Genomic DNA, 15,945 nt, shown 5'->3' on the forward strand with positions numbered 1-15,945 from the left:
GATTTGGCCAAACCAGATTGAGCCCACTGCTACCTCGAATCACAGGCCGCACCCCCTACCCGTTCTCCCAGCACCAGCTCCTGGCTTTTTGGGTGGGGGGGGGGGGGGGGAAGCCTCTGCACTCATCAGCTCCTGCCCAGCAGGGTGCGATCCCCACAAGACCTCAGAAGCCGAGGCTGCTGCAGCCGGTGAATCCGGGAAGAGCAGGGAGCTGGGCCAGGTTGGGCAGCCACGGGTGGGGGCTGGGAGAGCAGGTGGGGGTTGGGAGGGCTCATGGCAGAGCCCCCATGTGGCATGGGGCAGTGAGGATCGCCTCCCCCTCCACCCCCCCACCTGGCAGCAGGTGGTGACACTGGGCTTTTTTTTTTTAAACAATCAATCAGAGCTGGGGTGGGTGGAGGTCAGGGGGGCGTAAGAAAGCAGGCAGGGGATGGGGCCAGGCAAGGGTCCCCCCATGGTCCCCTCCCCTGCTCCCTACTTACCAGCACAGAGTGCAGTTCAGTTCCCTGCTGCAGCCCAAGGGGACTGCACAAATTGCCAGAGCTCTCTGAATGTTTTTGGAGAGCTTCAAAACGATTTGGGCCTTTTAATTGGTCCCCCAACTCAATTTGGAGATTCAGCCACCAAATCACGCCATATCTCATCCAAAGCACCTGAAGCTCCGCACAGCCCTAATAATTATGTCTAGGAGTAAAGAAACTGATCTCCGAGGCCTCGACAAACATTACACAAGACACGATAAAATAGTTAATCTCATCTTCATTAGTGACCTGGCCACACAAACAAATCAATGAATGGCGTGATAAAAACCAGGAATAAGTTATTACACTAAATACCTAACTTTACAGGTGGATCCCATAATTCCTTTAATTGAATGTGTGGCCAGTGCCCAGCTTCTGAAGCATACAAGAACCTTTCAAGATGTCCCTGTGTTCCAGACATCTTGAACACAGGGGTGGGGGGCATACCACATGCTCCCCAAGCTGGGAGCCCATGGCACACTCCCCTGCTAGAAGCTCTGATCAGCTGATAGGGCTCCCAGCCAGGAGAGTACAGGGAGAGAAATTTGTTGGTGCAGGGGTAGCCTAGAATTGGGCTCCCTGTACCAACAATGTGGAGCACTGAGATTTGATGCAGGATCCCACAATCATACCTCCTGTCATGCATGTGTAGTCAGCCAAATTAAAGGTTGTAAGGAAATTCTTCATTCTGGGATTTTACCAACTCTTGCTTGCTTTCTCTTTAAACTACACTGGTAATTCTCAGAAATTTCAGGTAAACTGTCAAGGGCTTGAAACAGGAATTGGATGCATCTTAGAGGCAGACAATGTTCTTTGGGTAAATCTAATCTCTTTTATTAGATCAACTCAAACAGTTGGAAAAACATTTTTTTAGCAAGCTTTCAGGCATAGACACCCTTCATCAGGCTAAGGAAGGGTCTGCACATGGTCTGTGCTCTTCCTGGATGGAGTGCTAAAGCAGCCAAAGGCCAGTACCTACGCAAGAAAGCTAGTCAGTTAAGATGCAAGTTGAGGTGGTCAGTAGGTGAGACAAGTTGGGGGTGGGGCCGGCGGGGGAATGAATGTAGCCGCAGTAAAAGGATGAGATAGGAAAGTCGGAGGAAGGGAATGAGAATAGTTGGTAAAAGGTAGAGGGTTTACCTGGAGAATCAGATGTTAGGCAGGTTATAATGCGTCATAAATCCAGTGTCTATATTTAGTCCAGACACAAAAACCACCTCAACTTGCATCTTAACTGATTGGCTTTCCTGCATAGGTTCTGGCCTCTGGCTGTTTTACCAAGAGCACAGACCATCTGCAGATGCTTTCTCAGCCTGATAAAGGGTGTTTGCGTCAGAAAGCTTGCTAAGAATTTTTCCAACTATTTGAGTTGGTCTAATAAAAGATAACAGATTTACCCAAAGAACCTTGTCTGCCTATGTCCTGAGACCAACACCGCTACAACCTACACCTCTTAAGGAGGCAGCAATGGATGAATGGCCAAGTATATCAAGCTGAAGGTAGAAGACAGTATGTACATAAAGTGCCAGTGATGAAACATAATGGAGAAGCACAAGGAGAACAAGAAAGGAAGACTGAACCCATGTGAGATTAACAGAATTAAAATTACAACGAAGGCGGGGGGAGAAGAGAGAGAAATAGGGGCACAGTTGGGTTTAAATAGTTGCATTAGGATAAGGACAAAATGCACTGAATTCTTCATAGGGACCAAGGATAAGAATGTAAAAGGAGAAACAGTGGAAGAGAGAAAGAGTATAAGGAAAGAGAAAGGCTTCAAGGAGTGGGAATATGGAAAATAGGATACAGAGAGAACTAGTGACAGGAAAAGCAGCAAGAATACAGCAAGTAAACCTAGCACAGAAAACAGAGAGACAAGAATCAAGTAAAGGGGCAAATAGACATCATGATCACATACAGACAGAAAGAGATATGAAAACACTGGGGTCAGAAAACATGGGTAAGACATTTACCATAACAATTAATACTGCAATTTGCAGGTGGCTGGGTGACTGAAGCCCATTCTGTAATGGCAACAACTCATCACAATCCAATGTACCACTTAAAGCAGTGGTCACCAAACTGGGACTCCCAAGACAGATTCTGGAGCCTCTTTGGGTCGATCCTCGGCTGGGGGTACAGCTGGGTGGCTGCACATGCATACACCTGCTGCCCCCAGCCCCAGCAGGTCAATTTGTGGGGAAGGGAAGGGGCAGGGGCCAGATTGTGGCCCCTGCGGTAAGCAACTGTCAGGCCAGGTCAGGAGCAGGGGATTGTAAGTAGGGCCCCAGCCTGGCCAGGTAGTAGGAGGATTGGAACCCAGGGGGCTCCCTCCCCATTTCTGGGAGCAGAGGCAGCAGCTGCTGTGCCTCAAGTCCCACTGCAAGCTGGCCACACGTGGGCATGGCTCAGCTCAGCAGTGGAGACTCGCATGGGGGCAGCCCCAGCCCGGCTGGGTCTGGGAAGATCTGGTCGACCAGGGGCAGGTGGGGGTGCTCCTGCTCCTGGGCATAGCCATGCCCCTTATCTGTGCCCCCCCACCTGTGCTTGGTGAGCAGCAGGCAGTCCACAGCAGCAACTGCCTTGTCCTGAGTACAGGTGTGGGGGCACAGGCCCCCAGTGGGCTGTGCCCAGCAGTGAGAGCCCCCACCCTTGATGACCAGATCTTTCCAGACCTGGCCAGGCCTGGACCACATGTCTGTGCCACCACTGTGTTGAGCCATGCCCAGCCAGCAGCCAGAGGAACGTGGTGTCCAGCCACACCCCAGCTAGGTTGGGAAGTCTCCGTTTCAGGGGTGCGTGCGGGAGGGGGACGGGGTGGTCATTGCGTCTCCTGCCACTAAGCACAGCCCAGCAGAGGCCCTAGGGGCCTATGTCCCCCCTCCCCCCACCTATGCTCTGGGCACAGTGGGCAGCCCACAGCAGTCGCCACCTCCTCCTGGAGTACGGGGGGGGGGGGGGGGGGAAACCAAAACACACACGACCAGGCACACAGGCCCCCAGAGCACAGGTCCCTGGGGCCTTTGCCGGGCTGTGACCAGTGGTGGGAAAGCCCCCTGTCACACACACACACCACAGACTGCCCCAGACCCAGAAGTGTGATCCAGGCCTGGCCAGGGCCAGGCGCCACATTTGTCTGGCTGCTAGGTGGGTACAGCTCAGCACAGAAGTGGGATCGGGGCCCAGCCAGATCTAGAACACTCCGCAGTCCAGGGGTGCATGATGCAGGGTAGATCCTGGGGTACCCTTTACTTCCAAAAAATTATCTTTACCCTTAAAAGGTTGGAGACCACCGACTTAAAGGATGGCTCCAAAAGAAGGCAATACATTTCCAAGTTCCTTTAAGTTGGTAGAGAAGGGGCCTGTTCAGTGCTTCCCTGCAGCTTAGCTTGCCTGAAGCAAAACCACAGCTGCCTATGCTAATGCTCTTGAAAGCCAACACTAACACAAATGTGCTAAGTAACCAACAGAACTGAAGACAATGAACAGCAGGAGACATTAACCCAGAGCACGTGCACCTTTTTCTGAAAATTAGGTGCTGCAAATTGAGGTGCGTGCCTTAAGCAAAGATCCATGGCCAGCAATTAGGAGATTAGTGGGGCAGCTGGCTCATTGCTCTGTTCTACTGCAACTGCTGGTGACCACTAAGGCAGGGATGTGCAAGAGGGTGGCTGTTCCGTTAACCCTGCAAGCATGTGCAATTGCAAGAAGAACAACAAATTCATATCCTTTCAGTCAGACAATTTTATTTCTTCGTTCCACCTTCAAAAAAGGTGTGCATCTTATGCAAGAAACAGGCCATTTCTTAGAGGATTATTCAAACTGAATCCTAAATTAGAGCCTGTAATAGCATGATTTTCTGTACTGTTTCATGCAGAAGTATTTAATGCACAAATATAAAAATGATCAGGTTTCAGTTTATTTCTGTTCTCTTGGTCAAGGAGAAAAAATAAACATGACCAGAACTACTGCAATATTTATGAAACAATAACAACTCCGATATGTAGTAAAACCTGAAGCCCAAGCTCAGCTCTTATGGAACAGGCAACTTCAAAAGCAGCACTGTGGCAAAAAGAGGATGCAAACTCAACACTGGTTGTCTTATTTCCACAATATCTGAACCTTAACTGTGAAACAATATCTACAAGTAACATGAGTATGTCACTTCAGCCCTTTACAATACTGATGTTTTTTCAAATGGGCTAGTACATATATGTACATGTAGAATTGCATTCCTATGTAGTTTAAATAATTTCAACATTGAAACAATTCCAGCAGGTGTTGCTGTTATACTGAAATAGTAATCAGCAGTTTTATGACCACAGTCTTTCATTACAAAAATCAAGTTTAGTCACTAGCAGGTTCAGAGTTTTGTTTTCTAGCGCCTTCTTTTGCCAGTCTATCAGCTGCTTCATTCCCTGCAAAGCCAGCATGACCAGGAATATGCATCTGTTGAAATAAAGCATGAGAATGTTACTAAACCCCCAACAAAAGCCACGCAAGCAAAAGCTATACAGCTGGTCTGATAAGCAATCAGTGCTCCTGGAACAGCACAGGATTTACACACCTTTTATTCACAAGCATTTTACTCAAGGTTACCAAATTAAGTTTGCCAAATGCAGCAGATTTTCAGGGTTAGCTCTTACCTGAATTCTGGGCTCATAAAACACTTAAGTGTCCTGCACTAGTTTGCAAATGGGACAGTTCTTAGTTGACCTGGTTCCTTTAAATGTGAACCACTTCACCCATCTTATTTTCTAGTACACGGCGTCCAGACAGTGTAGAAGGGAATCTTTATCAAGTCAGGAGTCCCACCCTGGAGAGTCTAGATCAGTGGTCTCCAACTTTTGTGGGTAGATTCATAGATGTTAGGGTCGGAAGGGACCTCAATAGATCATCGAGTCCGACCCCCATATAGGGTAGGAGATCACTTTTTTTTTTTTTTTTTTTTTTTAATGATTAAAAAAAACAACCCAAGATCTACCATGTGCCACCCCCCAGTCAGTCTGTGGGGAGGCAGGCAGATTGAGGTAGAGGGAGAAAAAAAAAATATATTTGGGGACATGCCCCCAGCAGGCAAGTCTGTGGGGGAAGGGGTTCGGGGAGGGGAGGCAGATCAAGGCCCCGGTGGTGAGGGAGGGAGCGGGGCACAGGCGAGCGGGGCCCTAGCCAAGTCAGATGGTGGAACAAGTAGAGGCCCAGGGGGCACAATGCCCTCCAGGCTTCTGCTTGCCCCCACTCCCCCCAGCCCCTGCCTGTGCTCCGCTCCCTCCCTCCCCGCTGGGTCCTCAATCTGTGTGCCCTGCACTGTGGAGGGGGAAGAGGGGAAGGGAAAGACTCTTTCCTGCCGAAGGGGGGGATGGAGCTGTGAGCATTTTGGGGGGGGGGGGGGGGGGGGGAGGGGGAGGAGAAGGAGCTCCCAGATCTGCACATGGGGTGGTGGGACAAGCTGGAGCCAAGGAGGCACCAGGCTCTTCCCGGCAGGGGTGTTGGGCTGTGCTGGGCTCAGGTTGGGTGGCAGCAGCAGCGACGTTGGGAGTGGGGTTATGGCAGGAGCAGGGTAACATGGCCCAGGCCCCCCACTAGGAACAGCCTGGCGTAGTTTCCCAGACCCAGCCCACCCTCCCTCCCACACAGATCCTGGCCACATGGCCCTTGTGCAGCCTTTCCTTCCTCCCCTCCCTCCAAGGGTACAAGGCTCTTCCTGGTAGGGATGCATTACGCTTGGGGTGTGCAGCACCATACAGTACTGGGAGGGCTGGGGGGGGGGGCAGCTACAGCAAATTTTTAGGTGCTGCAGTTGCCCCCCATAGCCTCATTCCCAGGGCCACCTCCCATCCCAAGTGCAGCACAGCTCAACACCCCGGCCATGAAGACTCCAGCACCACCTGGGCCCCAGCCCACCCCACCCTGTGCTCAGCCATCACCCAGCATCAGATCAACTGGTTCATGACTACTTGTCTAGATGCACTGCCTCCAAATGGACATACTGTGGCCTTTGGAGATTTGAGTTGGATGCATCCTGGCAGACTGTCCCAGAAGGCAACATATTTACTATTTAGTTCAATGTTTGTTGCCAAATTCAAAAGCTTTTATTTAATATTTTTTACTACTTCTACTGTGCGCAACTTAGAAAAATCACTGGCTTGTCACCGACTGAATTTTTATTTAGTTGCCTATTCCAACTGCATGCTGTGGCTTCAATTAAAGCTTAAATTTATTCAATTTTAAGAAAGCCTCAAACTTTTCTATTTAAATAAAGAAACCAGAATACAAAAGTTTTTTCAAAGGGAACCTCCTCCATGAAAGTCTCCCTCTACACCCACTGAACTTTTTCTGCTAATTAATGATGTGTTTAACCTGGATTCAAGATTTAATAACCATAAAAGCAATGGTGCAGAGCTTTAGTTCTAGATTCTCTGGAGGAGACATTTCTGTTATTGGCAAATTTAGAACAATTAAAAATCTCACCTATGGAGAAAACGAGATTTTTTGTAGAACTAGACCTAGCACCACTAATTAGAGGTACCAGAACATCAATTTAAATGGGAATATCAATAAAGTTCCTCAACAAGTTGTCTTCAACCTTGAGGTGAGAGAGAACACTTCTTTAAAATAATCATTTATGCTGTTTAAAGACAAGGATATTTATGTTTTCCAAGAAAATTGAAAACCTCACCCAAACTGTCTAATTCTAGGTTTCATACATTTATATCCTACCAAGTTAAGATACTTCAGGTTTTTTTTTTCTCCCCTGCATCAGCAAAACTTTCACAGTCTAATTACCATGACCTGTTAATATACACTGACTTAGGAACCAGGATTTTTTAAAGTCCAAGTTCATTCTCAGTAATAAGTGATGATGATTCTTATCATAACATTTGGGATTCCAGCCTTATGACCATCCCCTATGAAATCAGTTCAGCATTTTAGCTTCAACTGAATCTTTGTCTTCCTTTCCCTGGAAATACCACCAAGATTTCTATAAGGTACAAACTTGTAAAAGGCAATTTAAAAAAACAAAAACAAAACTGGTGGTCAAAAAGTATGCTTTAGCATTTGACAGATTACAGTATTTTTTAAACTTGGTAACAAAAATATCACTTATTATTTTGGAAGGAACAGGCACTGTGGATATATAGCAATTAGCTTTTACTAATTATTTTCACAAATTGGAGCACAGTGAGAAAACACTTTAATGGTGACAGAATACGCAGAACTAATCTGCAGTTACTCACCCACTTTATGTCCATGTCTTCTGTAAGCTTGTCAAGTCTTTGAAAGTCCTCTTTATTTATTACATTTTTCCCTGTACTTGTTCTCCAGCCATTATTTTTCCAGTTGTCAACCCAACTTGTCACACCTATGGAAAAAAAAAAATACATCTCATGATAGGATTGAAACTATAGCACTCTTATTTTAAGCAATAACCTAGATGGTTTTAAAAATATTTAGTCAGCGTGAACCAAGGTAATGTGCATTACTACACAGAAAAAGAAAATCTGTGCCAATGGTTCTGTGGTAATGTGCCAATGGTTCAATGGTAATGTGCCAATCACTATTCTGTACCATGCTTAGCATTTATATTAAATCCACTGGCCTTTCTGCTGTCTCCTCCAGACTGACCCTACTTTCAACTTATTTTTTGCCAAAGGAAGAAGCTCCAGATTCCTGCAAATCTGTGTTGTGCAAAAGCTTCAGGCAAAGTGCTTGATGATAATCTGAAATAGAACCTCGAAAGGCTGGAGAATCCGATCCTCTTTTTCCAGAATTGTATCACGGTATGTCAAGTATTCCTACACCTGGATATATGGAAAAGTTTCTCTTGACTAGTACTGATGCACACTTTTCTGCAGTTTCAGTGGGTGAGTTGCAATGTACTTGAGTGCTAGCTTACGAAGTGAAATGTAGTAAGCTGAAATGGAGGTATTTTGTTTGCAGATGTAGATGGTGTAGCTCTAACTTCATCTTTACTAACTTTTATTTGAGGGAGAGAAAAAGGGCTAGTGCACAGGGGATTGTTTGTACACATTATCATAGAGAATGTCATATAGTAGGAGAATACATATCCAGGGCAACTAGAAGGGTTACAAAAACCTAGATGTTGCAGAGAATGTAACACAGTTTTAAATGAGACAGACAAAAAAAGTATCCCACCCTTGGTCAAGACCTTCTACATTTAAAAGAGACACTGGCCAGATCAGTTCACATTAGCAAAACAGGACAAATTTATTCCTGGCACTGTGAACAAATTACTCAGAACATACTCCAGGAAGCTGGACCAACACTGTAATACTCAGATATTATTAGGAGCCTCTCTTCATTACACTTTCTATGAATTCAGAGGACCCATTCAAAAGGACGATTTTTTCAAGGTGTGGAGCCACTGCAATTTACCCAGGCAGTCCATATGTGAAAACATTAACAATTTACTGCTAAATAAATTAACAGGAACATAAAGTATTAACTAGTGAAGTCACAATGTTTGCTTTCATAACAACTAGTGCCACACCTACTATACAACTAGTACTTTTGTCACCAAAAACACAACTTCTTCTGCCATGCTACCTTCAAATTGGGCACATTTGCTTTTGAGAGGGGAAAAAAAAAAAAACAAAGCCAAACAAACTGCTTAAAGTAGAGGTCATTTTTGTTTCTTCTCTCTCCCCCCCCCCCCCCGCCCCCTCCACAATGTCTGCAAGCAGCACTAGCGTCTTCAAGTGACATGATACACCTTTACAGGAGGCAACAACAGGCTTAAGTTATTTCCTGGTCATGCATCCTTCAATCTGCTGGATCACAGTTTAGGAGAAAGAAGAAATGGCCCAAGTTAAACTTAACTTCCTCTGCAGCTCCAGAAAAAATTCTCAGTTATTCCACTATGCAGTAACCTCCCAATTTTGGGAAAGAAAACAGACAAAACAGATGGCACTATTTCCTCATCTGACTAAGGAGGAAGCCTATCCTGGCACTACTCCCAAATCATTAAGCATGCCAACTTTTATATTCACCTTGAAATAACTTAAATATATCAACGCAATCTAATAGCACACTGCATTCACATTTTACAACAGGAAAAGCTGAGAAAGGAAAGGGAAGGAACGTACAAAAAGCAATACTTATCAGTCTTAGATCAAGAATTCAGCCATCTACAAGGAATGAATGCAGGTTTCATATCCATTTCCTCCCATAACTAAGATGCATAAGAGATCTAAAAGTTTAACTGCTTGCTGTTTACATTAGAAATTCAAGACATGACTATATACTGACTGTAAGATCACAAGAGACTGAGGGAATGGCAGAAAGTACAGTTTGTTCATAGAGAGCTTACTAATCACACCATGTATTATTTATGCAAGGCCCAAAAATTCAGTATGCCAACCAACTAGATCAAGGTGAAGAACCTGCCTTTTCCCCTTTACAGAAAAGCAAAAACCCTTGAAATATTTTAGTACTGCTATATTTTGCATCCTATGCTTCTCAAAAAAGCTTCTTCTAGAGATCCTCAATGCTGATATTTTAAGTATTTTTTCACTCATTTCATCACATCTCCCAACTATGTACAGTGCCTAATCCAGTTTGATACATACAGCGCATACTGCTAGCTTTTCCAGCGCATGCTCAAAGTCGCTTCCCCATACAGTAACTGAAAACTGCAATGAGTTACCCATTTTCTGTTCTGTACCCTCCTCCTCTACAACCAGTTATTCAGGGTTGACCAAGTGAAGCTATGTGCTCTTATGCATTTCATAAACAGCAGAGCCAAAGTTATTAACTTACCATTAATAGTGAATTTGCTGTCCGTGTAAATAACCAGCTTCTTGATGTTTTGACTCTTTGCTTGCTCAATTGCTTTGCAGGCTGCCTTAAGGAAATGTTTCAATGGCATCATAATTCAGAATAACAAATGTGAACTTTAAGTACATAGAAGCAGAACAACTACAGTGACATCAGTGTTGAAAACCATTTATCTTCCCTGGCATTAACCAACTAAAAATACTAACAGAACTGTGAAAGAAACATCATAGCAGGTAATCATGGAACAGCCAGGTGTGACCGCGTTGCTCCTAGGTTTGTAACACAACTGATTCCCATATCATATGACAGAAAAAAGGTGCAAATTGCCAAATGAAACATAACTTAGCAACAGGAAAGCCACCAGTACCAAAAAAAGGCCACTAAACAATTCTCTATCATCTGACCATCCCCAAGAGAGGCTCTGGTAGGTACCAATCACTTCCACTGCGCAATGGAAGTCTATTCTTCCTCCCAACCAGCATGCAAGTGAACAAGGCTCTCTCCTTTTAACCCCAGCCTCCAAACATATTATTTATTGCATATATAGCAATAAACTTGAGGTAGCAAACAAGCTACCTTCCTTCCCCAGCATGGAACTTGCATAGTCCATTACACTACCAGGGAAAGTTACTACTTAAGCCCCCCCAAGTAACAACTGGCTTAGCTTCTTTAGTGTGAAAGTAAACATAACCTATTTTTTTTTTTAGTGAACATGCTGATAAGCCTGTGTCACTTCAGTTTTAAGTATTGCCTTTCAATGTAAAGCAAAGTTTGTCCTCGAATAGAAGTATTTGCATTACCTTAACTAAATATTCTGTATACTTCCATTCCATCCGTTATTGTCTCCTACAAACTCCAAAGGAGTGCCAAGGTTCTACTACATAGAAATCTTGCAATTGTTTCTCTGAATTCTCTTCTACTTCTGATTTTTGTTCTTAAAACAGACTAAACAGAACTAAGTTCAGTAAGTCTCAAACAGCAGGCTAATTAGGCAAGTTGCAGACTACAGCAGCTTTTACTGCCAACTCCTATGCAGACACTATCAACAGCAATGGCAGCTTTTTTCTTGAATTTAAATCAGTGCGGAACTCACCATATGCTAGAGGAGCGATGCCCAATTCACCTGACCTTCCAGACTGGGTAAGTAGCACAGGCCCGATACGACATATTGAATCATGTAATTTGGCCCACAGTTCTCCCATGGGCCCAGAAATTTGGCATCAGCCTTAATTACTGTGGCCCCAGGAGCTGTAGCTATTAATGCAGTCATAGCTCTCCCATCACCAAATTTTCAGACCAGCAGAACACTATGGGCTAGATGACAGTGCTCTGCAGGCTTGGAGGCCATATCTCAGTCACCCCTGGGATAGAAGATCTCAAAGACAGAAGCAAGGCTCTATTTCTACACTGTGAGCTTTAAACAGTTAGTAAAGTCATGCAGAGCCAAAACCTTCAGTTATTTTCCATAACCATAGGAGTTTTAGAAAGTCTACAACTTACATATATTTCAGCTCTTTGGTTAGTCTGCCGTCCAGAGAGCCTTTCACTAGCATTTCTGTTTGAAAGCAATGTGAGACAGATTAATGCATGTAATACTAAATTGCATATATAAATACTGCCTTCTTGACAGAAGAGAGAAAAATTATTTAGTTGAAATCTACTTAAAATTCTTCCTTTTATGGGAGCTCAAGAGCTACAACTTGATATTTGGGCATGTTTGGTCCTGTTACCAATAGGGAAGCATGGCCTACACTGAAAGCAACAGTAGCTTTAATGCACTTTTGCTCCCCTGTGAAAACTCTTGTAGAAAAGCCTGAATGCAATTTCCCTTAGTACATGTCCTTGCATTTGTCCAGGTTGTTATATTCGGTCCAAATTCCTAGCTTATTTCATTATTTCCCCCAAAAATATTTCATTACTCTCCCCAAAACACATTTAATCTTTCAGTTATACATCTGATTTGTCTCCTTTTGGCTCACTACTTATTTGATTCTGGTGAGATAATCTGACTGAGCATTCATTTGCCTGAACGTATTAGAAATTATGCACAAGACCAGCATTAAGAAAGGACTGGTTTACAGAGATTTAAAGTCACAACTCAAAACACTTACAAAGGATGATTTGGCCCCCAGTAGACACCTATTCCGGCACATGCCTTTTTACGTCCATTACTTGAGCAGCAGCCATCTGTATAAACAACTGCAAAGTCACCTGCAAGAAAGAGTGTTGTCAAGACAGAGAGTTGAAATAGTAAAACAAACAAAACACACCTCAACCCCTGCCCCCCTCAAAACACAGAACAAAAAAAAAAAAAAAAAAAAAAAAAAAATTGGCAATTTCTAGGGTAGTTTTTTTATTTGAAAAATTACTCTTCCCCCGCCCCCAAACTTCTCAAGTACCGCTCCAACCTGTACAATGTATGAATGCCGATTCATTGGTAATGATGCGAAACATCAACATTTTAGCCTCAGCTTTTCCTAACAGCCTCAATTACTGCCTAGCTTCCCCGTGGGCAACTGGTGCCTCTTGAGTAAGGGGGGGGGGGGGCAGGGGCCAGCAGGGGACTTGCCCTCCAGCAGCCAGTCAGTGACCAGGGGGTCTCCCCAGCCAATTGCACTGGCCCAGAAGTGCCAGGGGCACTTCTCCTGGCACCCCCACTCCTTGGCTGGTGCTCTCAGGATGAGCATAAGTGCTTCCACATGCTCCCCTGCCCATAACTTAAGTGAGGAACGCTGGCTGTCAAGGGGAGCACCAGCTCTCAGGGGGTGCACATGCACCTCCATGCCCCCCTATGCATTGCCACAGAGCCTCCCAAATTATTATTTTTTTTTTTTTTTTTTTTATACGAGAGTCTTCTTGTAAGACATTCAGCTTCTCTGAGAATTTAAGTGTTTATACTGTATTCACGGCAATTTTTTAATTTTTTTTTTAAACTAAAAATCAAGGTTCTGACCCATGCCTGTAGGGAACAACTTCACAACCAAATCAAACCACAGAACTCTGGCTAGCATTGTGTGTTTTACATGCACTTTTAAAGAACAGAGTATTTCCCTTAAAAAAAAAAAACCTGAACTGTTTTCAATTCAGATGTGATCTACTTGAGGATGGTCCTGCTTTGAGCAAGGGATTGGATTTGATGACCTCCTGAGGTCCCTTCCAACCATAACTTTCTACGATTCTATAATCCAGCTCGCCCTTTAAAACAAATTGAAAGCTCTGCAGTATGTTCGGAACCTAGCATAACCTAGACTCAAGGCCAAGGAAGAAAACCTTTCAGATTCCAAAGCTTCTCAAAGAAAACCTTGCCCAAGTGCCTCCAGATACTACTTCTGGTAGTCGCTTTCACCAAAAAAATCCTAAATGCATTAGTTTGACAGTTTCAAGTCACGCAGATTTCTCCTACCTCTAACAACCTGAAGTTGTTGCTGCTAGTTTCTTTGTTTCCTTCCCTCTGCTTTAATCTTTGAGATAGGATTCTGATATCCAATACTTCTCTAAACTAGGCATTTGCAGACCCTTTGTTTCTACAGCTTTTAGCTTAATAGCTTCTATCTTTTGCTGTCAGTAAATGAATTACTGTGAACTGAACAGCAAATCAGTTCATATTCCCATCTTTTCAGCAGCATAGAGCTGGGATGTCGAAGATACAGCACAAGAGATTTGGCCCAAAGGGCTGGACATTTGGCAACAGAAAAAAAGAGGTTGTGGTTTTCAGAACTGCAGCAGCTGCAATTGCTAACAATGCTGCTATATATCCAGCCTTGTAGGGGTCACATTAGTATGACAGTCTGACATTAACTCAAATCTCAACTTCTGAACAGTACTGAAGACTATTCAGTGGGAGATGCACCAACCACTAGGCCATTTTCAATAGCAATTCAGAGAGATGCATCACTAAGCCACTTTTATCACCATTTTTTTCTCTACTATATATTTAGTGGGATATGGTCCGTGGTCACAAACTTCCTTTTATCACCTTATCAGAGTGTAAGGTATTTCCAAATGGGCAAATCTCCTATTAGACCAGGTTTTGGTTCTTACCGAGAGCTTTAGAATACCACAAAAGATTGCTTAGTATCTAGCAAAGTTAAAAACGCACAGCAAATGAAAACATACTCCTTACTCCAAAGAGACAACCGAGCACACCAAGGAATTATGGTCCTAATAAAGAGGCTTACCCATATATGAAAATTCATTTTTGCTTTCAGAAGATGCGTCTTTTCTTTCAGAAGAAGCCAAGCATGCTTCATTGCACTTTGCACGCTTTGCCTTCTGCTCTTCCTCAGAAGATGGCTCATATGGTCTTTTGCACGTGCTGCAACTGTGACTTGCACTTTCTAGGTAATTCGCAGAGCTATCATGTTCCCATCCCACATGTAAAGACTTACTTGAGCCTTAGGAAGAAACAACTTTGTGTTTTTGTAGAATATTAAACATCCACTTACAGTGTTATATTTTGTTGTTTTATTAGGTAAAGTGTTATGATAGTAGTAACATGTTAACATTTGACTGCCTCCTTTGAATCTCCAGCTTTCTTCCACAGAGCAAAGCAAAACAAATAAGGCATCATTAATAGTTATGAAAGTAAAGAAACCCACACGTCAAAATTCCTACAATCCCTTTCCATGCGCTGTATTCTTTAGGTTTTGTTAAGTGCAAAGTTTTTCCTGTTACAACTTTGTCTCTAGCTTATTTAAATTCCTCCATTTTCCCCGATTTCTTAACTGCCTAACCTGGGGGACGCTTGCTTCAGGCTACAACCTGGCGCAGGTCCAAGCCACCTGCTATGATCCCAGGGGGTTGTGAGATGCTGCTCAATGCCAGTGCTGTGAAGTGCAGAGGCACTACCAAGGCATCTACGAGACAAAAACCGTGGGGACAGTGCAAAGGCATGGGTCCATGTGGCCTCTCCAGCACTTCGCAACCAGTGGCTTCTTCACTTTGCTCCCAGCCCAGAACAGCACAGGGACCACAAGCGGCCTGCAGCGCAGCCCTGCAGGACTCCGACTTGGGGCTGGGGCTTCTCAGTAATGCTCTGCAAGCGGTGGGGCCCCTGGGCACCCCACTCCCCCGCACTGCCCCCCCGCAGCCTGCCCCAGCTGGTACCTGGCGAGGGGGCCAAAAGTGGCTGCGCCGCACTGCCCACGAAGGCCCAAGCGTCCTCCTCCCTGGTGAACTTCTTGAAGCGGGCGGCCGGGTACTTATCCACCTGCTCGCGGCACTCCCCCCTGCAACACAGCGCCGTCAGGGCGGGGGCGAAAGGCGAGAGTGGGGGGGAGGAGGAAGGGGAAGGGGCAAGGGCGGCGCCCGCGGGCCTGGCTCACCACGTGCCGTAGACACCCGCGCGCCGGCCCGTGCGCACCGCGTAGAACATCCCGTCGTCGCCGCCACCAGCTCTGGGGACGAGACAAGGACGGATGAGCGCCGCGAGCAGCCGCCGCAGCATAGAGAGGGCGCTGTCCCGCCCGCCGTATCCAGCCAGCTCCAGCTGCCGGCGCCAGCCCCCGCCCCCGACCCGCGCGTCCGGCCTCGCACACTGCGCAGGCGCAGCTCCCACGGCGCAGGCGCAGTACGGAACTGCTGCTCGCGAGCTTCTTGTATCAACGTCTTCCTCGTTCCGTGTCACCAG

General features: G+C 45.3%; 1 protein-coding gene across 3 annotated transcripts; it reads right to left on the minus strand.

The window, feature by feature from the left end:
- Nucleotides 1-4,415: 4,415 nt before the first annotated feature.
- On the minus strand, nucleotides 4,416-15,945 carry RNASEH1 (ribonuclease H1). 3 transcript variants are annotated; one of them, XM_059729886.1, is made up of 9 exons: nucleotides 15,852-15,945; nucleotides 15,641-15,712; nucleotides 15,423-15,544; nucleotides 14,495-14,710; nucleotides 12,428-12,527; nucleotides 11,817-11,871; nucleotides 10,299-10,383; nucleotides 7,757-7,881; nucleotides 4,416-4,967 (listed from the first exon to the last, which is right to left on the minus strand). In XM_059729886.1, the coding sequence occupies exons 2-9, from the start codon at nucleotides 15,688-15,690 to the stop codon at nucleotides 4,866-4,868; spliced, it is 855 nt and encodes a 284-aa protein (XP_059585869.1). In that variant the 5' UTR covers nucleotides 15,691-15,712; nucleotides 15,852-15,945; the 3' UTR covers nucleotides 4,416-4,865. The 3 variants fall into 3 exon arrangements, with proteins under 3 accessions (XP_059585869.1, XP_059585870.1, XP_019348242.1); XM_059729887.1 differs by having other exon boundaries at nucleotides 15,895-15,913; XM_019492697.2 differs by lacking the exon at nucleotides 15,852-15,945 and having other exon boundaries at nucleotides 15,641-15,812.

This window comes from Alligator mississippiensis, chromosome 1, assembly GCF_030867095.1.
Source record: "Alligator mississippiensis isolate rAllMis1 chromosome 1, rAllMis1, whole genome shotgun sequence".
Lineage (NCBI taxonomy): Eukaryota > Metazoa > Chordata > Crocodylia > Alligatoridae > Alligator > Alligator mississippiensis.

What these genes read in the sequence shown, in the direction of transcription:
- RNASEH1 (XM_019492697.2), bottom strand. Translation starts at nt 15,762, where the DNA reads ATGCTGCGGCGGCTGCTCGCGGCGCTCATCCGTCCTTGTCTCGTCCCC. An exon ending in GCGGGTGTCTACGGCACGTG is followed by an intron (nt 15,545 to 15,640) that starts GTGAGCCAGGCC and finishes GCTGTGTTGCAG; the next exon opens with GGGGGAGTGCCGCGAGCAGG. An exon ending in ACTTTTGGCCCCCTCGCCAG is followed by an intron (nt 14,711 to 15,422) that starts GTACCAGCTGGG and finishes TTTCTTCCTAAG; the next exon opens with GCTCAAGTAAGTCTTTACAT.